At 45.7% G+C, this 27,651-nt stretch overlaps 1 protein-coding gene across 3 annotated transcripts in view; it reads right to left on the bottom strand.

Annotated features, from left to right (window-relative positions):
- Positions 1 to 27,651, bottom strand: part of Mme (membrane metalloendopeptidase) — a 123,891-nt gene that overhangs the window by 50,086 nt on the left and 46,154 nt on the right. For all 3 annotated transcript variants that reach the window (XM_048794224.1, XM_048794225.1, XM_015486928.2), the window contains exon 3: positions 27,023 to 27,058. In XM_048794224.1, the coding sequence (XP_048650181.1) occupies positions 27,023 to 27,058 (36 nt within the window). The remainder of the gene's footprint in view (positions 1 to 27,022; positions 27,059 to 27,651) is intronic.

The following is a 27,651-nucleotide window of genomic DNA, read 5'->3' as shown; positions in this document are numbered from 1 at the left end:
GAATATAAGCTCTCAAATGAGCTTTTGAAAGTACTTTGCTTTCTGAATCAATTAATTAATTAAAAACTTCAAACAACTGCTGAGCCGTGTGGATTTTTCAACTTGGTTGGCAAATCTGTTTTCCAGCTGAGCCACAAACCCCCACTTCTAACCTCCCTTTAGACCCATCCGCTTGTTGACCTCAGGCTCCGGCTACTGAACACCAGGCCCAGGCTATCCCCAAGCCAGCCTCTCCCACTACGATGCTTCGGTGGGCAGCATGATTGTTATCACAGCTTCTCCGTATGAAATTCTGGGTAAAATGCCCTTGAATTGTTCCTAATTTTTTAGCTCTTTCCTGTATCTCCCCTTCTGTGATCAAGGTCAACCTAGTTTACATCTTCACTCCTTTTTGACTAAAAGTCACCTAACTCTTCATTTTGACAGTCCTGGAGGCCCCCTCCTATCACTTATACATCCCGGTTGTCTTTCATACATTACCAAAGGACTCTTCTGCACTGGCCCCAACCTCACTCAAAATGTCAACAGCTTGTCATTTCCCAGGTTAAACTGCAAGCTCTCTAACTTGACCTCCAAACCTTTACCAGGAAGATCACCTTTCCTTTTTCCCTCTCAGCACTTCTACTCAAACTCTGTGCTCAGCGATGAGCCTGCGCAGTGTGCCACCAACTCTCCTGTGTGTCCCCAACCCTGCGCCTTTGCTTCCATCCCCTCACCCACATCTTCAACCTCTCTCCCGTTCTCTCCAAATTCCACCCAGCATTCCAGGTCCACCTCATGGCCCGACTCCTCCCGAAGCTTCCATGACTCTGCCTACAAGAAACACCCACCCCCCATCCCCACTCCTCCACCTTTCACGCTTAGATGAGGTCACTTTTCCAATGTGGACACCTGCTCTGTCTCCCAGCCATTCTGGGGATGCCACCAGTCTCTTTGTACACCTGTCCCCTAGCACTCAGGCAATAGGGCAGGATTATGTTCATATGCAACCACCCCCAGAGCCCTCCTCTCCCTCTCCACGTCCCCTCCCCTCTTCCCAGGTCAGGTCAGGTCTTGCTCATGGTCTGCAGACTCCCTCCCATCCCCACCCTGCATACTCACTCCCAGGTTCTACCTGCGCCTTTCACCCAGGCTGTGGCCCTGGCCTCTTCCACCCAGCACACCACAACCACAGGCTGGTTGATGTTCTTAGAACAGGGGGGGCAGCCTGTCTCTTCCACTCCGTGGCTTTCAGTGCGGACCTTTTACCTTCACAATGAAATCCAGATTCCATGCATATCCAAACCCTGGTAGGCCTAAGGAAGCTTCTCTGAGCTTCCTCACGTGAGCTGTCTGTCCCAATTAAATGAATGTATTCAACTTCTGCCAAGAAACACCTTATCATTTTTTGCTTCTGTAACTTTGACCCTGTTGCCTGAGGCCCACCCCTGCTGATACCTCTTTTTATATTTCTTCACCTTTTGAAATTTTAGGCACCTTCAGGTCAAATCATTCCACTCCACGAAAGACCTCCCTTACCCACCCCTCTCGGCTGGCACCAGTCTCAGGTTTGGGTGCCAATTCCTCATCTCCTCCCCAGACACATCCCCGGCTCTCTCACCCACCCTGACACTGGGCTCAACCAAGATCTGGCCAGGAAAACTCTCAGGCAAAAGTTAGGAAATGGATCTGAAAAAGGCAGAGAGAAAAAGAATTCCCTGAGACTGAAGAAAATAAAGATACGGAAGATGGAGAAAGAGGAACCTAAGGCCCTGAATCCAGAGGACCTCCATGTACAGGAGAAACCAGAAAACCAAGCCTAAAAGGTCAGCTAACTGAGGGTCTTGGAAGAATGCACCTCAGCAACTTTATACTGCCCCTCTTTTTAAAAAATTAATTGAATGCTGCAAAGGCCACAGCCATTTGGGGAGAACTTCTGTTTCCTTCCCCTCTCTAGGGAAATGGGTGGCTTTATGTTATAACATCATGGAGCTGATTACTCCCAGGAGAGCAGAGAGCAGGCAGGACAACGAGGACAGTGACCAGCAGATCCCGCTGGTGCCTGGAAACACATCAGCCTTTCCAGCTGGGCAGGGGCTACAGCCCCATGCTCAGGTTCAAAGTCACTGTCCCCTCAACTCTGCACCTTCTGCCCCTCCCACAAGGAAAAGGGACAGGCCTCTTCTCTTACATCAAGAGTCCCTCCCAGGTTTCCTAGTGCAGTTAAACTCTTTGCACATATGTGTGCGACATGCCCAAGAGGCCTCCTCCAGACAGTGTGCTTGGGACAGGCAGAGACCAGGGAGGAGGGTTCAGTGATCCCCTCTGAGCAGAGCACATCTGAACATGGGTGCTCCTGACACTTCAAAGTCAGCCCCATTCTGATAGGTATTTTGGGGCCCTGGGCCAAAGCAGGTCACAGGCTAGCACTTTCAAGCTAGGGCTTTGATCGTGCTTCCTTTAATCTCTTATCACGGGCTGGATTCTAGTTTTGCACCTTACACTCCGGACCTCCTCTGTGCTGACTTTTCTTTGAAGTCAGCGGTAGACACACTCGTGGGTAGAAGGGCCGTAGGAAACAGACGGCACAACTGTCAAACTGGTCGTAATTGTTTTTGTGTTTCGCACTTTGTTTTGAATTCCTCAGCCTCTCCACACAGCCACACCTGGGCTCTTCAGATGTTTCCTTATCTGTGGGTTTCTAACTTCTGGGTAAACAAATGTGGTTTGAAACCAAACAGAGTCATGCAGCTTAATGAGTAAATGTAAAAAAATGACATCTCAAGGCAAACACATTGACGGAGAGCACTGTGGGGCAGGTAAAGTGAAAGTAAGCTATAACTTTTAAAACCCTATATGAAAGCACCAAAGGCTAGAAGGATACAGACCAAGGTATTTACAGCGGTTATATCTAGGTGGTGGGATTATGGGTGGGTTTAATTTGTATTATTGCTTATCTTTATTTTCCAATTTGTATTAGATGAACGCGCATTGCTTTTGCAACAAAGGAAAAGAAAGTTTATTTTTAATTTAAGAAAACAGTCCCATAAAGACAAGCAAACTAATCTCCTATTAATAATGAGCTTATTTCCTACAAATGACAATTCTGAATGTTCCAGGCTGATAACAAAGGACACGCCATTTTTTTAAACTAATCTTCTTGTAACATTCTCCCAACTTATTTGACTATAAGAATTTAAAACAAGCTCGGCCTCTGTCTGGGAAGTTATTAATTACTGGAGTCCTTAACGGAGGGAATGTGTGTGTGCATCCGGAGATGCTGAGTAAGCTGTAAAAATGTTCATGTGCTTAAGTCAGACAGGCCTCTTGTGAATCCCAGGGCTCCACCACTTCTGAGTTACACAAGTGACGTAATTTTCTCAGGACCAAGCAGCTAGTAAGTGATGGAACCCAGGGCCTGCATTTGGGTGTGTGGCACTAAGCCCAGGTCTCCCCTCGGCACCAGACATACAAGGACGAGCCTGCCGGGGTCTCTTCACTCCTTTCCCATCACTGGACTCCCCAGACCTATTCTTTACTTCCTCTTCTCTGGGTCACTCAGAAGCCCTGGCTTCCCTCCTTCCTTTATGTCCTCTCAACACCAGCAACTCACGCTGGGACAGAGGCAGGAGAAAGCATCAGGGCTTGGTGGCCAGTGGGGTGAGCAGACAGGGAAGTAGCAGGGGGGTCACTGCTAGGCACATCAAAGAACACTCCTCCTTCGGGAGGTGGCACCAGCAGGGTCCCTGCCTGACCTGTCCTGATGGCACATGGGACTAAGCAGAGTGCAAAAACCTCAGGAAGGCACTTTGGGCAGTGCTTTTCAATCCTGGCTCGACACGTGTGCCAACGTAGAAGTCTTTTAAATACACAGACACACAGGATCCCTCCCGATGGGTTCAGTGGGAGTCTTGGAGGTGATCCAGGCATTCTGTCAAGGTCTCCTAAGTGGCTCTAATATGCAGCCAGGGAGCCACTAGATTAGACAACAGAGAAACACGGACTTGAGGATCCAATACTAGAAAAGTGAAGATGGTCCCACACTGAAGAGGATCAGAAATATCTCCACCTGCACATGCAAGTGGTCTCAGCAGGGAAAAGCCTCCCTCCCATCTTTCATGCACTTGAGTCTTGAGCAGGGTTCTTGAACCCCTATGCCACACCCTCCCAAGAACCATAAGGACCAACAGCCCTGTGTTTGGGGAGATTAAAGTACCACAAGCCACATTGTGTTCAGAATCACTTCTCTCCTCTGATGGCAAAGAGACATTCTTGTTGACATCTCAGGAGGTTCCTTGGCCTCTCAGAAGAAATCCGTGGCACTCCATTCCTCCAGGCTGCCACACCTGTTTAGATATGGTGTGGGGACTCTGGAAGCCTGCCACATGCTCACCTCAAGAAGAAACAGGACCAGGGTGCAGTTCAGGGATAGAGTCCTTGTCTGGCATGCTGGAGGCCCTGGGTTCCTTACTGGCACCACAGGGAAAAGGGCAATCCTTGGCCTGCCTTTGAATGCCAATGGCCCCAAGCCAAAAGGTCCCCTTTCCTTGAATAACCTGCTTTTCAACAGTACCAATAGTTTGCCAACAGAAAATGGGATTTGGGCACTGCATACAACAACTATTTCAATGTTTATACACAAACATTTCCTGGAGACCAGTTTTCTGGTCGTGTGTGTGTTGTGTGTTGTGTGCATTTTAAAAGAAAGTTCTGCATCTGTCAGGTGCTTCTGGGGGAATGTGGTTTACACAGGGGAAACTTGAAATCAGTGACTGCCACAGCAGCAAACAAATGCTTGATCCCAGGGCGGCAGAGGGCTCTGTACTGTGGTGCTTTTTTTATGACGTTTGTCTTTTAAATTTGATCCTCACTTCGGAGGTCATCGATGGCTTTCCATAGAAATGAGTTCACAGGACTTACAAAACAAACACGGGCAATTGTTCACGAGAATTTTGTTCTGTAGAATCATTAACAATGAAATCATTGAGAACTGAACCATGGAATGCTGGGGAAAGGCAAATTAGGTGCCCGTCAGCCTCTGGTCACCACGCTGATTAATACGTAAGCTTTTTTATGTGCTTCTGTTTAAAGGTTCCTCATTTTATGTATGTTGTTGATTCACTAACATCAAACTCACGTCAGAGCACCTGACGTGCTGAATGAGGCTTCGGTAACACGTGGATTTTCTCTGTGGGGAACTTCATGGGTTTTTGAGGAGCGCTTCAACCTCATGTGGACCATTCTGAACAGCGAATTCACAAAAATGAGAAAAACGTGGCACGAACTGCCCAGCAGCAAGGACCCTTGATTACAGTCTCCGCTGTGAACGTGCATATACGAAGACCCCAAAACGTCTCCAATCGCCACACGTCTGCGTATGACCGTGGATGAGCCTGGGCTGTTGCTTCTTGGGTTACAGACAGATTTTAGTGAGGGAGTAAATTAGCCAACTTGGAACTCACACATGATGAGGACATGTCCCTTTCTTCTTGGAGACAAACATAGAAAATGGTCAACAGCATTGAGTGGGAGTTGGATGCATGCCATACCTTCCCTAATCGCTGTATTTTAACCTCGTTGTCATCATGTATTAGACACACTTTTCACACGTTAGGAATCTATTTACAGCCCATGAACCAAATACACGCCTCTGTCACCATGGTGAAGTGTCTTAGGGGACCATCTCCTTCTGTGTGAAAGGAAGGTTTAGGTGGTTTACGGAGCTGGGCATGAGCAAAAGTGCCTTCAGCTTGTTCTCTCCAAATTGATCCAAGACCTGGCTCCCTGACACCAAACACATGACATTTTAATTTCATTACCTTAAAATAATTACAACCAGCTTGATTTATGAATATTCCAGAAGATTCCAGAAATGCTGGCCATCCTGCAAAAGTGTTCTCTGGTGAGCATCTCAGAACTCTCAGAAACCAACCTTCCCTCTTAAATATGTGCTTTATTAATGGACACCAAGCTTGGCCACTCTTGACAACTTACAAGTCTCCTTTGACAACACTCTGCAAGTGCTGCTGACCTCCTCCTATTGCCCTCCTCCTCCCATCATTCCCACCAAAATTAAGGCCAAGAGAGAACCCAAAGAACTTGTGATGTACACAACAGGCACCAAGGACTCCATGTGAAAGCCAGCAATGGGGATCGAGAATCTGAGGGACCATTTCTGGAGAGAAAATGAAGGGAAATTAGGCAGTGTATGGACTCTAGGACTAGTGAAGACCAGAGGGCCTTCACGACAAGGATTCTTTATGGATTCTTCCACAACCCACTCTTAATTCAAACTCCTCCATCAACCACAGATCAGGTTCAGGGTAAACCGAGGCCATCATAAACTTGCTGAACTGGTCAGCACCAAGAGAAGCCTTCATATACAACCATTCAGAAACCGCCCGTAGGCCTGGGAGAAGTCTCCAAGCACATAGAGTTTACTCTGTACAGCTGTGCCCTCAAATAGGGAGACCAATTTTTGGTGTTCTGGCTTGAAGAGCAATTGGTTTATAACTGTACTTAATATCCAGAAGCTTCTGGATTTACAGTAGGGTTGCATCCTGGTAAACCCATTGGAAGCTGAAATTATCATCAGTCACAAATGACCTAATATGCCCAGCCTACAGAATACCACAGTCCAGTCACACAGGACACCATACAGCACTGGTGTGTCATGGAACACTGGGAGCTCTGGCTGGCTGCCACACCCAGCATCTCAAGGGTGTTGCCTGCAAAAAGATCAAGATCCAAACTTCCAAGTATGGTTTTTAATGAATGCTTATTGCTTTTTCAGCATCCAAAAGTCAAAAAGATCATAAGTTGAGCTATTGTAAGTAGGGACCATCAGTACACACGTGAGGAGTTACTGTCAACATACAATGCAATACAGAAGCACAGGCACAGCCTGGAACCGTGAACCTGGAATCCATCTGCTATCAGATTTGCAAATAGAATATGAACAGCAGGATTTCCCTTGGGTTTAGACAAAGATGCCTGAATGTATAAATAATAATAATAGAAGTCAATGTGTATCAAGCTTTTACCAAGTGTTCACACCATGCTGGGCATGTTGTAAATACTTCAATATTCATTTCCATCTAACCCTGTATGGTAAATGCATTTCGATGACTAGTTTTGAGATCTAGAAGCCAATGATCGATCTGTCTGCAAGGTCACACAGTGGGTCAGTGCAGAGCTGGGGTTTGAATCAAGTAGCCTTGAGGCCAGAGGCTAGGCTCCAACTACCATGCCAAATTGCTGCTTTAGTTCTAATCATTGCTTTTCTTTAAAACTGTTCCATAGGATAGGAACCATTACCCCAACTTAAAGGAAATCTAAGCACAGGATGGTGCTAGCCCCAGGTCATCCATATGCATTTAACTGAACCTCATTCTAATCCAAAGCCAACATCTTTTCCAGTGTCCCTTTGCTGTAGCTTCAAACAACAAAGGAAACTTGGAAACTCTTCTAAGAGAGAGGGAGGGAGGATCCGGAATTAAGTCATACAGCAACCACTGTTTTTCTTGACACCCAATTAAGATTTTAATTGCCCCATAACCTGCATATAGCTATATGAATTTTTTTTTCACCTCATTTGGCCCTGGACTTTAGAACTCTCAAGTCTAATGGACCCACAATAATAATCTTAGTCATCTCTCCCCAACTCAGTGGAATCCTTCAGGCTTATCTCATAGCCCATTTCAATGAATGGCTCACAGCCAAGAGAAGACTGGCAATAATTTGTCAGCAGGGACTCCTCCAAAATTCACAACCAAAACATATTCTGCTAATACACGAAGCCCTGGAACAGAGTTACAGTTAAATCAAAGTTGATTTAAGTTGGAAAATAATTTTTATTTTTCAAGTCCAATCTGCAGTTTGAATCCTAAAAGGTTTGCTGACAAAAAACTATTAAGAGAATATATGGTAAATACAATATATCACTTAAAATAAATGATTGGCTGAGGATATGTCTCAGTGGTTGAGTGCTCCTGAGTGCAACCCCTGGTACCAAAAAAATTAAAATAAAATAATTGTGCTTGCTGTTGATTATAATGTTCATGAATAATAATGTTCTTGTTTTAAAAAACTAAAGTTACAGAAGGTTGTTGGGAAAAGTATAAACGGCAGCCATACCCCAGAGAAAAACCCCAACATGGCGCCTAAGGACTTCTTCTTCCTACCTTCTTCTTTTCTGCAGTGGCGCGAAAAGTTCCCGCCCGTGTGAACTCTCCTGCCGGCGCCAATTTCAAATCTCACTGGCGGGGAACCTTAGCCCCAATGAGAACTAATTCCTGGGCTCCGGAGCTGATATCTGAAAGAACTTGCCAATAAGCGGGTGGCCTGCCATTCATCTAAGCCCTACCTTCTCCCCCTTAGTTCTATATAAGCACACTGCTTTTTGCAATAAAATTGGAATTCTCCAGGTGAAGTGTCTTTGCGTGGGGAATTCTTTCAAAGGTCATGAGGAGGCTCCCCTGTTCACTTAATGACCCTCTTGGGGTGGATCCCAAGCTCCTTGGACACTGGCAGATGTCTCTGAAGAGGAAGTGATGAGATTATATGCCCTCGTAGCTCCTGTTTTGACAGGTTGATTTGGACCACGTTGTTGGTCAAGAGTGATTAGCAGACTTCAATAATATGCGATGTCTGAGGGTAACTCAGAGCATTCTGCTTGTGCTTAGGCTGTGGTCAGGGACACAAGCTAGGCTCACGGTGCTTCTAGAATGCTCCTCAAGTGAAGCCAGATGAGCACTGTTAAATTTGGAACCCGTTAATAAGCCACATGATGGTGACACAAGATGGTATTTGGCTCCACCTTTTTATATTTCTTACTGAGTAAATAGCTTTTTTCCATCACAGAAGACCCAGAGGATTATGTTAAATCATTGCCTTTTCCAAAAGACTCTCTTCTTGCCAAGCATGAAAAGACTGGACTTTTCATTTTATCTCCACCAGTATTTTTGAGTACCTCTAATACCCGACACTATTTGGAGCTGAATAAACAGAAATACCCTTGCGCTCCCAGAGCTTGTAGTTCTAATCATGACCATTTCCTTGACAGCACACATGAAGCCTGTGATGTGACAGGACCTTGCTCTTCAGGGCTCTCGTCAGGCTCGGTCTCATTTTCCATTCCCAAGCTTACCCAGCGCTCAACTGAGGAGGAGGAAGCCCCACTCTCTACACAAACAAAAGGGGAGCGGTCACCTGCACAAATGAGTTGGACGTTTGTGGATGCAGGCTGACCAGGGTTTGCATTGCTGTTTTTTGAATGGAGCAACCAGAGACAGAGGAGTCTTACAGGATGATGGTCACTGAAAACAGCAACACTTGGCTAAACAAAGGTGTCCAAGAGAACACAGGGCTCCCTCGAGGAGAAGCAGAGATGAGAACCAGAGTTGGAAAAGAATAACCAGACCAGCAGAGACTCAAGTCTCAGGGAGCCCACGATTCTTACCCAGGGAAGAAATGAACAAGTAGCTAACTCTCCCTGAAACAGGAAAACAGTGTGAAAAGAGAAACACGGAGAAACGGTTGCCTCAGTAAGTGAATTGGACAACAGAGAACCACACAGACTTTCCTGCTTGCAAAGGAGCCAGATGTGACAGAAAGTGGCTAAACTAGGAGCCTGGACAGAGAAATGGGGAGCTGAGAAATGGGATTTACACAAGCAAGGCAAAGCCAGACTGAAAACATATTTTTTGCTGCTCTATTTGTGTATTACTGACAAACCACCTTGCATAGGCAAGGTGACTTCAAGATCAGGAACCTGTTCAGTCAGGTTTATTAATGACTTACTATGTGCCCTGTGCCCTGCTGATGGCTGGAAATGGAGCAGTGAATAAGACAGAAACAGTGACCCTCACAGCGTCTAGGCACACACGAGACACAGGGCAATTACCAACAGGGAGTCAGGGCTGCAGGTGAAGGGTGAGGCGCTCTGGGCGGAGGAGGCATTCCTAGTCAGAGGCAGTGGGGACAGATGAACACTTCATTCCTTCAGTCCCCAGTGAAGATCTGATGCAGAAACCGAGCTGAGTTCTAGGCAGGAAAGGCAGGCCATGACCCTGAGAAAGGAAGGGACTAAAGCAAGACTCTGTGGCTCTGTGGAAGGGGAGCAGTGGGCCGGCCTCGACCACAGGCAAAGGGCTCAGAATCCCAAGAGCCATGCCTGTCCAGGACTGGGGTGCTGAGGCTGGCCTTCATGGCCCTGTCCAGAGAAGAGGAGGAATCTGACCCTGGGAAGGAGACACGCTCTTGCTGAGGCTATGGGAGTAGCCAGCAACCCTGGGATCTTGTCAGTGGGCATAAGGTGGAAGCAGCTTTCCTTCCCGTCTCCATGGCTCATCCTGGAGGTCATCTGTGTCACACACCTGGTCAGGTCAAATTATGCTGTCATAAGCCCGAGCTGGGGCAAGTTCTTTCCATGAATCCAGACAGGGTTCTGGGGACCGCAATTGGCAGGCTGCTGGCTGACCTTCCTGTAAGGCTCCCACATCACGGTTGACAGGTTCTAGCACGTAGTTAGGGGAAGGGATGGAGCCTCAGACCACCAACCACAGAATGGGCTATCAGATCAGAGTGGGACACAGTTCTGAGAAGGAACTCAACATGTACTTCCAGGCAACCCACAGAATGTAAGAGCAATGGTAACTGTAAAGTAGACCCCTGCCCCGGGCACGGACTCATGTCCCAACAGCAGGCCCAACAACTCGCTCAGAATGGACACTCCGAAAGCATCGCTCATTCTCAATTAAGCCTTCTCATAGCAATTATCACCACCAGCCATTTATAAACTAAAACCCACATGCATCAAAATCTCAGAAAGTGTTGCTTTCCCTGTTACTATCCTCCAGTGAAAAAATGACTTATGTTCACTTAAATTCAGATACACAGCATCTGAAAATCTTTGAACTTTTCACACTAGATTAGATTTTCTTTTGTTAAATAGTCAAAAAAGAATTGATTCCTCCCTCCTCTAAGTTTTTAAAAGCGAATCCATGTGGCGGCAGGTGGTTGAGGACAAGCCCGACCCGGGGTTTGGGCACCTGCATGTGCAACTAGATGAGCTGACCTCCTCAGAAGTGGAGGAGGTGAAAGGTCACTCCTTCACACAGCTGGACTCACGTGGACGGAGTGACCACAGCAGAGAGATGGAGTCCTACTGTGGACAGACAATGAGAGGTCAGCAATGGAGGAAGCGATGGAAAGAAGCTGGCGGTGGGAGCAGAGGGCAGCTGAGAGAGGGTGCTGTTGCCAACAGAGGTGAGTGCAGACCCAGCCCACTTCAGCCCTGGCCTCTGGCAAAGGTTGTGAGGGGACAGCTGGGCTAGAGTGAGGCCCAGAAGACAGGAAAGAAAAGCAGAAACTCAGGCTTGCTCCAGAATGGGGAACGGGCCAGGAGAACCTGAAAGACCAGGCAGAAATCTGACCACCAGAGACGGGTGCAGGCCAATGGCCAGGCCCAGGGCTGCCTGAGGTAGGCCGGGCCTGCCCTTGGGTCGCAGGTGGAACTTGACCCCCCTGGTCAGCTCCTCAGATCCTCCTGCTTCTTCTTGCTGACATCATGTTATCACCACAGCTGAGATGCACCAGGCAGAGGCCACTGTCCTTCCACCATTCACGTTGGCAAAGGTACGAGTTAGTTCAAGGTGACCTTCAGGGTTTCGTCGATGTCCTTCCTTTTCAGCATGTTGTCAAACCCTTGCTGTGTGCGATGTTGGGTACGGCATTTCAAGGAATGCAGCCAATTGCTCGGTGTCTACTGCCCTCTTCACGTGATTCACTCAAACAGGATTAAAACAATTTCTCTATCACGAATACCATTACTACTGTTTTGCTTTCTGGCCTCTAAGTTAGTGAAATCATTAACCGCTACATTCGTGTGTTTTGAGGGTAATGAATTAATGTTAGCTTCCAACTGGCAGAGGTATCAGAAACACCCCAATTTCATCCAGTTAATTTCATTATACCAGAAAATTAAGTTGGAGAATTTAACAAAAGCTTTTTTTGTGTGTTTTGTTCTTTGAAAAGTATTTGTAAGGACCTGCTTGATCGTCTAGTAAGTACGTCTTATTATAAGTCTTAAGCAGTTGAGAATGCTTTAAGAATTTCTTTGAAGTTCAGGAAAGCTTTGATTAACAACAACAAAAAAAAGAATTTAAAAAAGATATAGCCTTATTCACCATTTTATATGTGGTTTGCTTGTTCCTACTTAAGCATCAGGCACAGAGAGAGAGACTCGCTGCAAGCTCCTGGTCACCTGACTGACTGACTTCGGTCTGGCTTCCCAGGGTAGCGTCCAGTGGGCAGGGCCCTCTGGACTGGACACTTAAAAACAGAAGACAATCTGACTTCTGAAATGTGACAGTTCTGTTTTGTTTGTTTAAATTTGGGGAAGATCACATCTTTGAGAAATGTTTAAACAAAACATTTTAAGAACAGAACTCATTGATTCATTTTGGGTTTTTAATTAGGAAAGACAAATACAGATAAATTCATTATTAATTCCAGTTCTGTCACATTATTAATTCCAGTCCTGCAACAATACGGCAGACAGCTGGCACACATGAACAGAAAACCCTCACCCGTGGGAACGCACCTCCAGATCAGGAGGCATATCCTCTGGTTCTAGAACCTTCCTCTTGCCAGAAAACATCTACCTCCACTTAGAAGAGCATCTCCTGCAAACCAGCTCTAGAGGGAAGAATGAGGAGCCTGGGTTGTGAGAAGGACAGGCAGAAGAGCACTTGTGAATTGGCTTCGGCACGAGGGCAGGGGAGTGTGAAGCCCTGAGCTGTGCATGGACGCTCCCGGCTGACTTAACCACAGTCCCTTCCCGGCAGCACTCCCAGCCTCACCCACTGTGTCCACGTCCTCTATCCTGGAGCCCTTGCTTCTGCTTACCAAGAACTCCGACCATCTTCCAGGAATCATCAAGGATGGGTGGGTGACTGCTATAGCCTAGCACAGGGATTTCTTGACCCTGGGAACGCTCATGACCTTGACCTCCACCCCACGTGGATAAGGCATTTTCATGATGACAGTTTGAAGTTGTCATGGCCCAAAACAGTTCTATCTCTGAAATCTGCAGCTCAGGCAAGCCCCAGGATGACCTTCTGATTCTCAGAACTTTCTTTCATTTCTTGACTTCCCCATGCCAGCTCTTCAGCTACAGTTGTTTGTTTTGTTTTATTAAATATGTTTTAGTTGTAGATAGACACAATACCTTCATTTATTTATCTTTTTATGTGGTGCTGAGAATCAAACCCAGTGCCATAGATGTGCCAGGCAAGTGCTCTATGACTGAGCCACAGCCCCTGTCCCTCTTCAGCTGTTATTAAATTTGTCTTTCTCCTAGCTTCGACCCAGCCTGTCCTGCGGCACCATCACTGAAACCATCATTTCAAGGAAGTGCTTCATTCCCATGCCCCGCAGATGAATGGACCTGAATCCAGCCAGCGACCTTCCTCCCCCAGCACCAGGCTAAGACATTTAATGTTGTGCTTCATGTTAGACCGTTTGTGGTCTGTCTCCTTGTCTAGCGAAAGTTCCCTGTGAGTGGGGACTTTATTGTGTGCACATCAGTATCCTCAGTGCCTAAAACAGCACCTAATAAAAAAGTATGTTAAGACAGTCTCAGTGAGCCCACCCTGTCTAATTTAATGCTGCCTGAAATGATGGCCAATGACTTCCCCAGGGCCATCAATATTCTGTTTGTGGCTCACTCCTTGGGCTGGTCCCTTCTGGTATTCATCTTCTCATTTCATTTCTCTACAAGCTCACTCCTAGGGAAGATTTTGCCTCTTACCTTCATATAGAAAACTGAAGGCGGAACCTCCATTTGACCCAGCTACCCACTCCTCAGAATATATCCAAAGGACTTAAACTCAGCATACTACAGTGACGCAGCCACATCAGTGTTTATAGCAGCTTGATTCACAATAGCTAAGCTATGGAACCAAACTAGGTGCCCTTCATCAGGTGAATGAATGAAGAAAATGTGGTGTATACACACAGTGGAATATTACAAGCCATAAAGAAGAACGACTTTATGACTTTTGTTGGTAAATGGATGGATCTGAAGACTATTCTGCTAAGTGAAAGAAGCCAATCCCAACAAACCAAAGGCCGGATGTCCTTCTGATATGTGGATGCTAACACACAACGGGATGTGGAGGGTAGAAACTCACTGGTTTAGACAAAGGGGAATGAAGGGAAGGGAGGGAGATGGAATGAATCCGACATATCTTTCCTATACGAATACACCACCAGTGTAACTCCACATCACGAATGACCACAAAAATAGGTTTTACTCCATGTATGTATGATCCATCAAAACATACTCTACAAAATTATACAAAATTACATATAAGAGGATGTGAGAGGAAAGGGAAAAAAACAAGAGAGAAATGAATTACAGTAGATGGGGTAGAGAGAGAAGATGGGAGGGGAGGGGAGGGGAAGGGAGGGGCCAGGATATAGGAAGGGGATAGGAAAGGCAGCAAAATACAACAGACACTAGTATGGCAGTATGTAAAAACATGGATGTGTAACTGATGTGATTCTGCAATCTGTACACGTGGTAAAAATGGGAGTTCATAACCCACTTGAATCAAACGTATGAAATATGATATGTCAAGAGCATTGTAATGTTTTGAACAACCAATAAAAAATACTCTACTGACATATATAACTAAAAAGAACAAATTGAAAAAAAGAAAAGAAAAGAAAACTGAAGCAGTGGGCTAATGGCCCCCTGGGCTTCCTGCCCTTCCTAACTCCAAATGTGTTTGTATTCCAACCTCTGCTGCCTGTCCCCTCTGGCACCAGGAAGCACAGGCCCTTCCTAAGAGCAATGGTCCTGGCTTCTTTCCTCTGGATATATCCTCTCTCAATTGCCCACAGCAATGTCCACCCGTCCTCCCATCTTCCACCCGAATCTCCCCCCTTCCAATGCTCTATGTCCAGCTGCACAGAGCCCTAGGCCACTCCAACTTCTGCCACCCCTTCCACTACGCTTGCTGACTTTCCTCCACCTTCTTGACTGCTCCTCCTCACTCTCCTTTGGAGAAGGCTTTTCCTCTCTCTCCTGTGAGGCCAGTTCACGTTCTTATCTCCATTTTCTTCCTGGAAATCTGTGCTGCACTGTCCGCTGCACTGATGCTTCCTATGTCCTCATCTCCAACCCCAGCTTCCCCAGCTCCGGCACATGGGGCCTTCCTGGTCCCCAACTTCAAACTATCCCCAAGGGTGCTCTCCCTTGCTGCGGCCCACCTCTTGCCTCCCCAGCACTTCCTCTGTGTTCCTCCCACCCCTGGGAGCAGCCACAGGGCTACCGGTCTCCCATCAGATATCTGAGCCCCCCTCTTCCCCAGTTCTTTCTCACCGTCTCCCCTAGTTACATAGAGAGCATGTCTTACGAGTTCTACCTCCTATGAGCTATTGCCCAAATGGATCCATTTCTCTCCACCCCGAATGTCACCATTCAGATCTGGGCAACCATGACCCTCGTCCCGACAAGCGCAGCAGCCTCAATTCTTAGTTACAGCTGTGACCCTTCAACAGCTCTGCTCACGTCATGCCTCGTTTAGAGCCTTCCCTTCTGTGACTTCCACTGCCACTGACAGGAGGTCCTGACACTTTCGTGTGCTTCCAGCACCCTGCCCCTGCTCACTGCTCTGCCCACAGACTCTTCCCTGCTCACCCCTCTCTCGCACCCCCACGCACACCCCAAGTGGCCAGCCTGCAGAGGTCCTCTTGGTCTCAGTCTGGCTGTGCTCTCCCTCACAGCAGGAACCCTGGAGTGCCACTCTCTTCCTTGGGTCAGCCTTGGCCTCCACCTCACCAGGCCTGAGCCAGGCAGCAGGCAAGCTGGGGAAAGCCACACCCCGAGAGGAACCCCTCAGACACTCCCTGAAACACACACTTCACTTTTTTTTGACAGACTTTGGAGAAATTGCAACCCACTGAGCCTGACCTATAGGATCTCTGTCCACATTTACTTCTTCAGCTCAGAGTCTTGCCAGCCCAGTGATGCTCACACTACACAACAGCCATCAAGACCCACCGGCAGGCCTTGAGCTCGCCAAGATTCTCACTATGTCCTGCACCAGCCTTGCAAAAGCTGGTCTTTGCTCCGCTGGTCTGGAAGCCCCTGAGCACCTGCCAGAACTTGGAGGTTGATGCCTGCTCTTGGGAACATGCCTGTTTCTGAGTGCTTAGGGCACACTCTGCTCATCAAAACCAGAGGATGACTTTGTTCGTTGTCTGTTATCCTGACCAGACTATCATTTTCTTGAGGTCAGAGGGTATCTTAGTTCATAGTCCCAGTGATTGAAAAGCATTCAAAATCTAGAAGGCGTTTGATTAATGTTCTTGGAAAAATAAGTACATGAATGAGATGATGAATGGATAAAGGAATGAGAGGAGGAGGAAGAAGCTGGTCAGCAGTGTCTATGGAAACATCTGTGCCCGCACTGCATGGGAAATTTCACTCCAGAACTGGCTTCTCCAAGATGAGGAGAAAAATGGGTCCGGTGTCTCTCACACTCTTACTTAGAGTCATCCTGGATGCATGATCTGAAAGTGCACCTGTTCAAGCCATCAGCTGGCTAGCATACCTTCTTTAAAAATTGCAGATGTCCAGGCGATTCCTGTGCACTTGTCTATTTATTTACTTAAATTGCTTTCCCTCCCAATGTAACAAAACTCCTTGAAAAGACAGAAATTTTGTGTGTGCAGGAAGGATAGCAGGTCTGGCAACATGGGTGTATTTTAAAAGCCTCCCAAATCACTCTAATAAGAAGTCACAGCTGAAAAATCATGATTCTTCAGTGCTTCCCCAAATTCACTATGCTGACCAATTTCTTAAAGGCTTTGTTCAAAATGCAGCAGCTGATTCAGTAGGTCTGAGGTGGGGCCTGAGAATCTGCATTTTGCAAGTTCCCACTTAATGTCCATGCAATTGGTCCTTGGAGCAAAGTGGGAGTGGCAAAGACCTAGTCACTCTCTTGCTGCTGCTTTACCTTTGGCATTTAGCCAGTGCTGAGGCAAGGGCTAATGTCAAGGGCGGGTGGGGATGGGCATGGAGTAGCTGGACTTTCAAATCAAGGGGCATCTGCAGGGAGGCACTGCTGAACAGGAACTGGATTAAAGCGATCACTCCTGATTTGCTCACTTTAACTGAATCAAAGAAAATGTTAATAAAAAAATGACACATTTTTATCTAAGACTATCTAAAAGGTCTTAACACTTTCTTTAAAAAGATATAGTTTGCGTTTTGATTTTTAATAAAAGCTTTAAATAGGGCAGTGGTAATTTTCATGACCTAAGATGTTAAATGAAATATATCTGTGTGTTATACCTACGGCACATCTCCCCCCCAAGGATAGGTAACATGGATGGGCTGACTCTTTGATGCTTCTTTGTAAATGGAGACACTTTTAATTCCAGTTTTGTAGATAAGAGAAAAATGAAATACAGAAAGCTAAAATGATTTAATTTAGATCACGTATCAAAAACACAGGATGAGGCCCAAACATATGTCCTGGGGGCTCTGATGCTAAAAGATGTTTAATAGAAAAAGAAGCAATAAACTTTCAAAAGATCCTAACTTAATTTTTTTCACAACTCTTGTATCTCCTTGAAATACAGTTACAACTTAGTCCTCCTGCACATTTATCCTGCTGGAATGTCTCTGTTCTGTTAATCTAATCACAACCTATATTGTTCCTAAACAAGAAGTCAAAGTGGCATTACAGAGGTACATCAAATAAACTCATATACATTAGAGAAGGAAGAACAAGGAGACAAAAATGGTAACAAATCAAGTTTACACAAATAGATCTGACCCAGCTGTCCCACTCCTGGATATTTGTCCCGAAGATCTAAAATCCACATGCTACAGTGACACAGCCACCTCAATGTTTATAGCACCAAAATTCACAAAAGCCAAATTATGGAATTAAAACAGGTGTCCATCAATAGATTAATGGATTAAGAAATTGTGGCATATATATACAATGGAGTTCCACTCGGTCATCAGAAACAATGGAATTGGGGCATTTGCCGGTAATTCGGATGGAAATGGAGACTATCATGCTAAGTGAAATTAGCTAAATTCAGAAACTCAAAGGTTGAGTGTTTTCTCACATGCAGGAACTAGAATAAAATAGAGAGGAGGGAAGCATAAGATTACATAAGGAACCAGTCACATACAAATTAATAGTCGGGTGAAAGGAAGTCTAGTAGAGGAAGGAGAAGGGGAGTCGGGGAGGGTGGGAGGGAACTGAAATGGATTTCCATGTGTGTATGAGTTTGTTGGGATGAACTCAACTACTTCCTGTAACTATAAACGCTAATCATCATCATCATCACCCAACAAATTTGGAAAGCTGGGCAAGGTGGTGCACATCTGTAATCCTAGCTATGAGGGAGGCTGAGGCAAGAGGATCCTAAGTTCAAGGCCAACCTCAGCAACATAGTGAGGCTGTGTCTCAAAATAAAAGATAAAGAGGGCTGGGATGTGGCTGGGTGGTGGAGTGCTTGCTTGAGCATGTATGAGGCTCTGGGTTCAATTCCCAACTGCAAACAAACAAGCAAACAAATTAATTTTGCTCTTCTATCAGTTAGGTTGAAAGAAAAACATTTTGCAGCACCTGTTGGAAACACCAACACCAATTTTCTGATGGTAGGCCTGTCCCTGGAGGCTGCTCTGTGGCTGAGCCAGCGGCCTGGTGTTGGTTCCGATGGCTGGTACAAATGGCCCCATCATCTCTCCTACTCTAAGTGAAATCTCAGAGAAGGCAAACCCTGACATGGTTTTAACTTCCTGGTGGAGTTTCCATAGGCTCTTCCTCGATACCATCTGGATGCAGGTATGCGTCAGGTAACCACAGGGACGTGTGCTAGGAAATTCATCTTCTGGGGATCTCTGGGACCATCAGAGAGGGTGCCTGCACAAGCAAGATGCTGCAACGTCACTGGGCAAGACCTTATGGGCCATATTCCTGTAGCCTTGGCCGTCACGGGCAGAACATCACTACACTGAACATGACTATGTGACCAAACAACAGGAGCTCCTCAAACCCAGAGAGTTAATTTTTTAGGAAAGGTTTACTAGACTCTGAGAACCACCTATAATCATGTGAATTTTGGAAATGGAGCTCAGTGAACCCAACAATGAACAGCTAGTGTAAGACCAAATCAGAAGGTCACTATTTAGAACTGGACATTCGTGAGATGAGAAAAAAAGGATGCAGGTGACATTTTGTTTGGTTTTTAGCAGTTCTGAGTTGTTAACTAGAAGACTATAAAACTCCCCCAATGATTGTCACTGAAATGTATCGCCATGCCGCCATCACCATGTCCAACTTTGGGACACTCCCATCACTCCAAACTTTCCTTTGTGCTCCTTAGCAGCCAATACCTGCCCCCTCCCCCAGAACCAGGAAGCCACTATTCTGTATTCTGCTTCTATAGTCCTACCTTTTCTAGCTTCATATAAATGGAATTATACGTGTGCTCTTCTGTGCCTGGCTTATTTCACTTAGTGTGATGTTTTCAAAGTTCACACGGTTGCATGTAGACGTAGTTCTGATTGCTGTGTAGCACTCTGCTTCACAGCTTTACCTGATTTTGTTTTCTCACCTGTTGACAGGCATTTGGGTTGTTTGTGTGGCTTGGCTCCTATGAACACTGCGATAATGAGCAATGACTTGGAAGTCCTTGGGAGGACTTGTGTTTTCATTTCTCTCAGGTAATAGCTAGGAGTAGAATTGTAGGTAGTGTAGAAAGTCTACGCTTACTCTTTGTAAAACTTGCTAAACTCTTTTCCAAGATGGTCCTTACCGTTTGAGCTTGGATGTATTGAAATTTACATTCCTGCCAGCAATGTATGGCGATTCTGCTTCTCCAGTCTCACTAACACTGGGCACTCTCTTCCTTCATTGTAGCCTGTGATGGCTAATTTTAGGTCCCAACTTGGCTGGGTTAATGGATATCTGAGAGCTAACAGGGCCTATCTCCAAGTGCATCTGACAGGGTATTTCTGGAAGAGACTGGCCTTTGAATCAGTGGACACAGAAGATCCACCTTCACCAATGGGTGTGGCCTCATCCAGTCTGCTGAGGCCCAACAGGACAGAAAAGTGACGAGGGCACATCCTCTGTCCTTCCTGGAGCTGGGACACCCACCTTCTGAACTTGGACATCAGAACTCCAGGTTCTTGGGCTTCTAGACTCTGGGACTCACCTCATCAGTTCCCTTGCTTCTCAGGACTTTGGACCCAGATTGAGAGTCACGTGGGCTTGAAGTCAGCACACCTCGGGACACCTTGGCCTCTGTAATCTTGTGAGCCAAGTCACATAATAAACTTTGTTATATCTCTATCTCCCCATATATAGAGAGATAGATATGGCTACTGGTTCTGTTTTTCTGGTGAACCCTAATATGTGATCCTTCAAGTGGGTGTAGGGCAAGGATTTTTTGTTTGTTTGTTTGTTTTGGGTTTTGGTACCAGGATTGAACCCAGGGGCACTTAACCACTGAGCCTTTTTATTTTCATTTCAGATAGGGGTCTTGTTAAGTTGCTGAGGCAGGCCCAGAACTTGCAATCCTCCTGCCTCAGCCCCCGAGTCACTGGGATTACAGGTGTGCACCACCACAACAGCTGGGTGAGCATGTTCTGAATAGAGAGAATGTACTCGTTTGCACTGAGTCTAGAAACAGGATCAAAATAAGAAACCACCAGCCCCACCCCCCACCTGAATCTAAGAGCTTGTGTGACTTTCCTCTCATGGTCTTTTAATTTTATATTTATCAACTTCTCTCAAATAATTTCTTAATTTTATCAATTTGAATCTCATATTAAATCAAAGTCTTGGTACAAAGTATCTCACTACTCCGCTGCTTCAACTACAGAGGGATCTTTCCATATCTTGCTCTAAAATGTGAAGTATAAAACCGCAGTCCTCGCGCCAGCCTGGGCTACAATTTATACACACCGTCTGTACAATCAGTTCATTTTATAGCTGTAAAACAAACCTTTGAACTACAATAAGCCTACCAGGCACTGGTACCTTCTCCCCTGTCAGTGCTTAATTCAATTTATCTATGTTTTCCATTCCTTGACGATGCATTAAAAAAAAAAAAGCAACGGTGCACTTCTGCTTGGAATTTCCCCAGCAGGTAAGAAAACGCGCTATGTGTGTGTGTTTATCACATAGCTGACTCTCTAGGAAAAAATTTGATTGACAAATGCAAATTTTTTTTTTTTTTTTTTTCTTTTTTTTTTTTTTAATTTTTTTATTTGTGGTTGTTCAAACATTACNGATGCCCTTCAATAGACGAATGGATAAAAAAAATGTGGCATTTAGACAAATGCAAATTTTTAATGGAGAAATACTGAGGCAAGCATGCTACAAATTAACTTCAGTCATGTCGGGAAGTCACCTAGAGCCACCCTTCGTCCGCCATGTGGAAGTCCAGAGGTGTGCTTTGGTCATCTTCTCACAAGAAGCCTGTGGGGCTCTTACTGCCTCAACGTCTTTTCAGGCTTAAATCACATAATGAGAGAGCTTTGACACCTACTCTAAAGGGTGGCCACAAGGCTGGTGACACCAAGTCTGCCTGCAGCCCCTCCTACACTGATCTGGTCCGTGCGCCATTTTTCTTCCTGGAGGCTGCGGGGTGGAAATAGGCGAAAAGGGAGAGAATGTGGCCCACAGTGAGCAGGAATGCCCAGGGACTGCTAGGAAAAGGCCAGTTAGTGCCTCGATACTTCATCTAGGGCACTACCAAGGTCTGGCCCTTGCAGAAATGACCAAGACCTTTGGAAGATTCACTTTATTTCCATAGTCATAGCTCAAGCCACACAAAGTGGTAATCAAATCAAAATGTGAATATATTATCTCACCATGCTGAATAATCTTGCAAGTGAACAGAATGCTCCCTTTCCTTGTATTAATAATTAAGTACTCATTTGAAGTTTGCTTGGTAAGTACAGAATTAAAGTAAAAGGTCTAAAGTAATGGTGTATGAGCTGCCAGAGACAATTGTACAGTGCACCGTCCGTATGATGTACAGGTGTCCCCGCTCTCTCTTGGGAACTATACCACTCCTGTAGCTTAGCCTGGTTTCTCTAGACCCTGGACTGTTTAGGGCCACACTGCTAACATTCACTTCTTTAGAATCTGCCATGGTGTAGACATGGTTGGCATGTGTTCCCTGAAGGTTCAGGGGTTGAACTTTAATCCCCAGGGGAGGTATTAAAAGTCTTAAAACCATCCAACCATGGTACCCCGAAGCAGGGCCTTTGGGAAGTGATTGGGACTGGATAAGGTCTTCTGGGTGGACGCCCCATGAGTGAGTCCTGGTGGCTTCATAAGAAAAGGGAGAGACCAGGGCACATACATGTGTGTTCCCTGTCCTCGCCCTGTGATGCTCCGTGTCACTTCAGGACTCTGCAAGAAGGTCACTGCCAGATGTGGCCCAGAACTGTGAGTGACACAGACTTCTATTCTTTACATAGTTACTCAGTCTTGGATATTCTGTTACAGTGACGCAAAGTGGACTAACAAAGTCCCTCAATCTCTGCTGCATTTTGATGTACTGGATGCACTAAAGAAGTTGCTCCCTGTTCTTAGTAAAGCAACAGGTTTCTGGGGACTTAGTTATTTCACCCTCAGAGTTGTTTTGGGTGCTTTGGCTCCACATTCCCATGGGAGGGGAGGCAGCTGTCTCTCGTAGACTGACTGGACCCACAGCCACAGAGTATGAAAGTCTGTGAGACTCCAGTTCCTTCCACGCAGCACAGAGAAGTGGTCGTGGGTACAGGTGTGGAGACCAGGCTGCTGGGTGGGGAACCTGGCTGCTTATTCACCTGTAAGAGAAGACATCAACCTATAGGGCACATGGCTGTGGTCCAGCTACTCTGAGGCCCAAGATGGGAGGATCACCAGAGGTCAGGAGTTCAAGAGCAGCCTGGGCCACATAGCGAGACCACAGCTCTTAAAAAAGGAAAGGAAAGAAAAGAAAAACAAGAAGAAGGAATAATAGTACCTACCTCATAGGGTCATTATGGGGATCAACTGTTACCACACGTCAGCTGCTTACGAAGGGCCCAGCACGTAAACATTCAGTCAGTGCTAGCTGTTACCATTCTACTCTACTTTGAATTTATCATATTCTCTTAATGTTACCTCCCTATAACCTATCATTGTACTTATTCTTTGTCTTGGTCTGTTTTGTGCTCCTGAGGTTGGGCAATTTATAAAGAATAGAAATTTATTTCCTCCTCCTTCTGGAGGCTGAAAGTCTTAAGATCAAGTTGCCAGCGTCTGGTGGGGGGCCCCCTGCTACATGCTCACGTGGCATGAGGAGGAAGACCGGACAGAACCAACTTCCTCCAGCAAGTCGGGAACCCAGTTCCAAATCCTGTGGCCTCATCGTCCCTTACAGGATATACCTCTTAAAGGATGCGGAAACACACAAAATTTGGAGCAGACCAGAGCATCCTCTATTAGTCTAGTCAATGTTCCGTCCCCAGTCCTGCATGTCACAAACCCCAGTTTAGTAATCACACAGCTGTCCAACAGGAAACGCTGGTGTATGTATGAATGTGCCTGTTGAAACTCCTCAAAGTCAGCCTTAAAAGAAAGGAATTGTTGGAGGGAAATAGTTCCCTCTTACTGCTGTGACAAATTACCACAAATGTAGTGGCTTGAAGCAGGACACATTTATTGTCCTCTAATTCTGGAGGTAAGCAGTCCAAGAAGGGCCAGCAGAGCCATGCCACCTCTGAAGGCCCTGGAAACAGCCCTGGGCCTACTCTCTGGCTTCGGGGGTCCCAGACTACACATGCACCTTGGACCTTCACTTCCTCTGCCCCTGCTATCAAGCTTTCTTCTCTGATCCTCACACTCTGCTCTCCTCCTCTTAGAAGGACCCAATTGCTCAGGATAATCTTCCCACTTCAAAAGCCTTAGCTCAATCCCTTCCTTAACAGATCTTCTGCCATCAAAGATAATGTACCCACAGGTTCCAGGAACTGACATGGACATCTTTGGAAGGCTATTACCTTGTCTACCTCCAAAGGAAAAGCACTGTGGACTTATCTGGTTCATCTACACCAGTGGCACCTGATCACAGGGCACTCCACTGCCCTTAGGGGACATTTGGTAATATCTGGAGACATTTTTTTTTTTTTTTGGTTTTCACATCTGGGAGAGGGATGCTGCTCTGGTGGGTAGGTCAGGAAAGCCATGAAGGACCCTACGATGTCCACACCCACAACAAAGAATTACCCATGAAACCTTCAGTTATCCATGGAACCTTCTGAGCTGGGAAGTCACAATGCAATGGACACCAGTTTAGGGATGTAGGCTTACAGAGAAGTTTTATTTTAAATAGGTCTGGTCAATCTAATGTGTTTTATATATTAACAAGTTAATTTAATATGTTACTATAATATGTTATAACTATGTTCTAATATATGACATATATTAAAAAAATTTAAATCATAGGTGCCCAGACTTCAAGATGGTCCTGAGCCTTCTGCAGGGTCTTGCTCTTGCCCAGCTCAGCCTGACTTCTGCTCCTTGAGCTCAGAGGATCACAGGGAGAGGCAGCTTTGCCAGAACATCCCTTCCACTGGGAGAAAGATTCAAGTTGGAGCCAACTTTAAAGAAAGCACCTTGGGTGCCAATTCCTACTTTTCCAACCCTCAAGATGAGGGTCAGTGCTCAGGTTTGAACACCCCCAGGCTTCTACCGTGACTGTATGACTGGAGTGAGATTTCTATCTTTCTTTCCTTTCCATACACTCCGTGCTTCTCACTCTTCTTTATGACGTGCTTCTGCCCAGGGTTTCCTCTAGAGTTTTCTGAATCTGCAACAACTTCTAAAAGAAATAGTAGCTGCATTTTCGGTGGCAGAAAAGATTTCTAACCAGCCAAGGACTGAGTATATGTGCGTGGAACAGTGAGCCCAAGAGAGCAGGAGGAAGAGTAACTGCAAACATCAAGGTGTCCTCACAGCCTGTGAACCAACAAAGAAGGAAGAGAGACAGCCTGACCATGAACTTGGTATCACGGAAGCTATTTCTATGGGGCCATTTCTCTGCCAAAATGTAGTTCTTAAGGTGTTTTACACTTGACATGATTTCTAAGTTATCATGAAAAGATGCAGGTTAAATACATTTTGGTGAGTTGAGAATTTCCAGACTCTATTCAAGAACCATGTCCCCAAATCATGAATTCACAAGGTTCCAGATTCCAAACATCACTCTACTCTGTGACGTGAGTACTACAGCAGGAATCTGCCTAGAGCTCTGGGGAAAGCCACCTGGAGGGGTTTACAAAAATGTGCCTACCTAGGTGAAGAATCCAATTTCTTCCAAATTAAACTGTAATAAAAATGAAGAGGGGGAAAAAAAGGTAAGCAAGAGGAGAGGACTAAGAGATCAGAGTCCTAAGGACAGAAGAACTGACCCTAGCGAGGTCAGCGCCTATGTGGAGGTTTCTCAAGACTGGACAGGCATGAGCATATGACAGTATGGCTGGTGGAGAGAGAAAGAGGCATGGGAGGACCTGCGGGGGAGTAAGCAGTCTCTTTGGCAGTTGGGTACAATGACCCTGGACATCTCCCAGGCAAAGTAGCTATGTAGCATTTCCCCAGAGAACAAAGAAACGTCTTTGTTTCTGAGAAAGCCCTTGGATGGGAAAGTACATGCCATCATGTGGAGCAGCAAGCGGCTGAAATCAAATGAGGTCTCCCTCCAGTTCCCTACAATGGGTCTCAGGATGTGGGATCATCACACCTGAGGCCCAGAGCAGAGTGTCCACGAACAAGCAACACAGAAAAGCAAAGGGCACCAGACCCTACGACTCGCCTCCCAGGCACCTCCCCTGGTAATCTTGCAGCTTAGTGAACAGAAACCCAGGTGATAATTTCCAACAGAAAATGGTTAAAGAGCGTGAGTATAGCATTCATGCCCGAGGAAGCTGCATTCAGCCTCTGTGGCTGTCCTCCTGAGGCAGGGACACGTGCTCCTCTCACGTCCTCCTCTGACTTCTGTTCCTTCTATCCTCATGACTGACGTCTTCTTCAATTCAACCCCATGCCTCTGCTCTTGTCCTTTTGAGAACCCAAATATTCCTGAGGCTCCCACTGTCCCCAAGCTGACAGATCCAAATCTGAGCTTCTTATGCCACCTCCACCGACCGTCCTGCTCACCCTCCCCCCCTTGGATGCTCCTCTCAGCTCAGCCAGCACCTCCTCGTTCATCTCCCAACCATTCTACTTGTGAGTGGCCGCCACTACCCTCCTCAGTGCCTTGGATATTAAACAGTGGCCTCATTTCCAGCTCATTCACGTCCCTTGTTTCAGTTAGCACGGCAGTTCTCCATGGCCATCTGGGGCTCCCTGCCCACTGCCTCCACTGAGCCCTGGCTCCCCGCAGGTCACAGGCAGCTCCCACTGTTTGCTCTGTCCACCCCACCTGGTGTAGCGCTTCCAGACCACACCCTGTTCAGGAGGAGATCTGCTTCCCCTCACCACCACACTGAGGCTACACATGGCCTTTCAAGGCTTTCTACCACATATGCCTGTCCATCAAGCCTGCTTCCATGTCTCAGACCCCTTCAAGGCATTTCCCACACCCTGACTTCCCCACCTAGCCCAAGATGACCACAGGTCACTTCCTCCTCAGAGCTCACACCTGAGATGATTGAGCACTTAACAGTGTGCTCACCATCCCTGCCTTCATTTTCTTTATCCAACTACATAGCGAGTTTCATAAAAATAGACATATAGTTCTTTATCACGTCACCCTATACCCCGGAGCTAAAACAGTGAATTATTTTTTAGAATACGCAAGTTATTTAATCTACTACTTCAATGCATTTTGGTATTTCTTGATTACAGACACAAAAATAAGTGGTCTATAATGAGGAAGAATATAAACAAAGCAAATGTGGAGATACATCTATTAGCATTTTGTTTTCAAATGTTATACATTAAATGCAAAGACAATTGCTTACCTGATCTGATGCAGTCTGATGATTTGCAAACGCCATCTAGACAAGGAAGAGTATATGCATAAGTATTTGCATGTTTTCTATTTTATCCATCTCTTTTAAAAACTGACCATTAAATAGCAACTCCTTAAAAACCTTATGTTATATATAATTGCCAATGGCTAGAAAATAATAGAGGGAGAAGATAGGAAAATCCTAAATTTTAATTTGATTATGAAGAGAAATGTGTTGTTATTATCATCTCTAAAAACTAAGCCTTAGGCCTGACTAATTGAAATAATCAGTTGTTCCAGTTATCTTTCAGTAATCACTTTTTCCCATTAAAGAATCTTTACTAATCCCTATTGTGAAAAATGTCCAAGACTCAAATTAGACTTCTTAAATTCCTGTGAAGCTCTTCAGAATTTCCATGGCACAGCAAAAATTGACTAATTGCTAAGGCTGGCCATAAAACTATGTATATTTTAATAAAATAAAATTATATACTAGGGGGCTGGAGTTGTGGCTCAGTGGTAGAGTGCTTCCCTAGCACGTGTGAGGCATTGGCTTTGATCCTTAGCACCACATATAAATAAGTAAAATAAAGGTTTTGGAAAAAAATTATATATATATATATATATATATATATATAT

The sequence above is a fragment of the Marmota marmota genome, unplaced genomic scaffold (assembly GCF_001458135.2).
Source record: "Marmota marmota marmota unplaced genomic scaffold, marMar, whole genome shotgun sequence".
Classification (NCBI taxonomy): Eukaryota; Metazoa; Chordata; class Mammalia; order Rodentia; family Sciuridae; genus Marmota; species Marmota marmota.
Note: the sequence above shows the minus strand (reverse complement) of the source record. Positions and strands in the feature narration are given on the sequence as shown.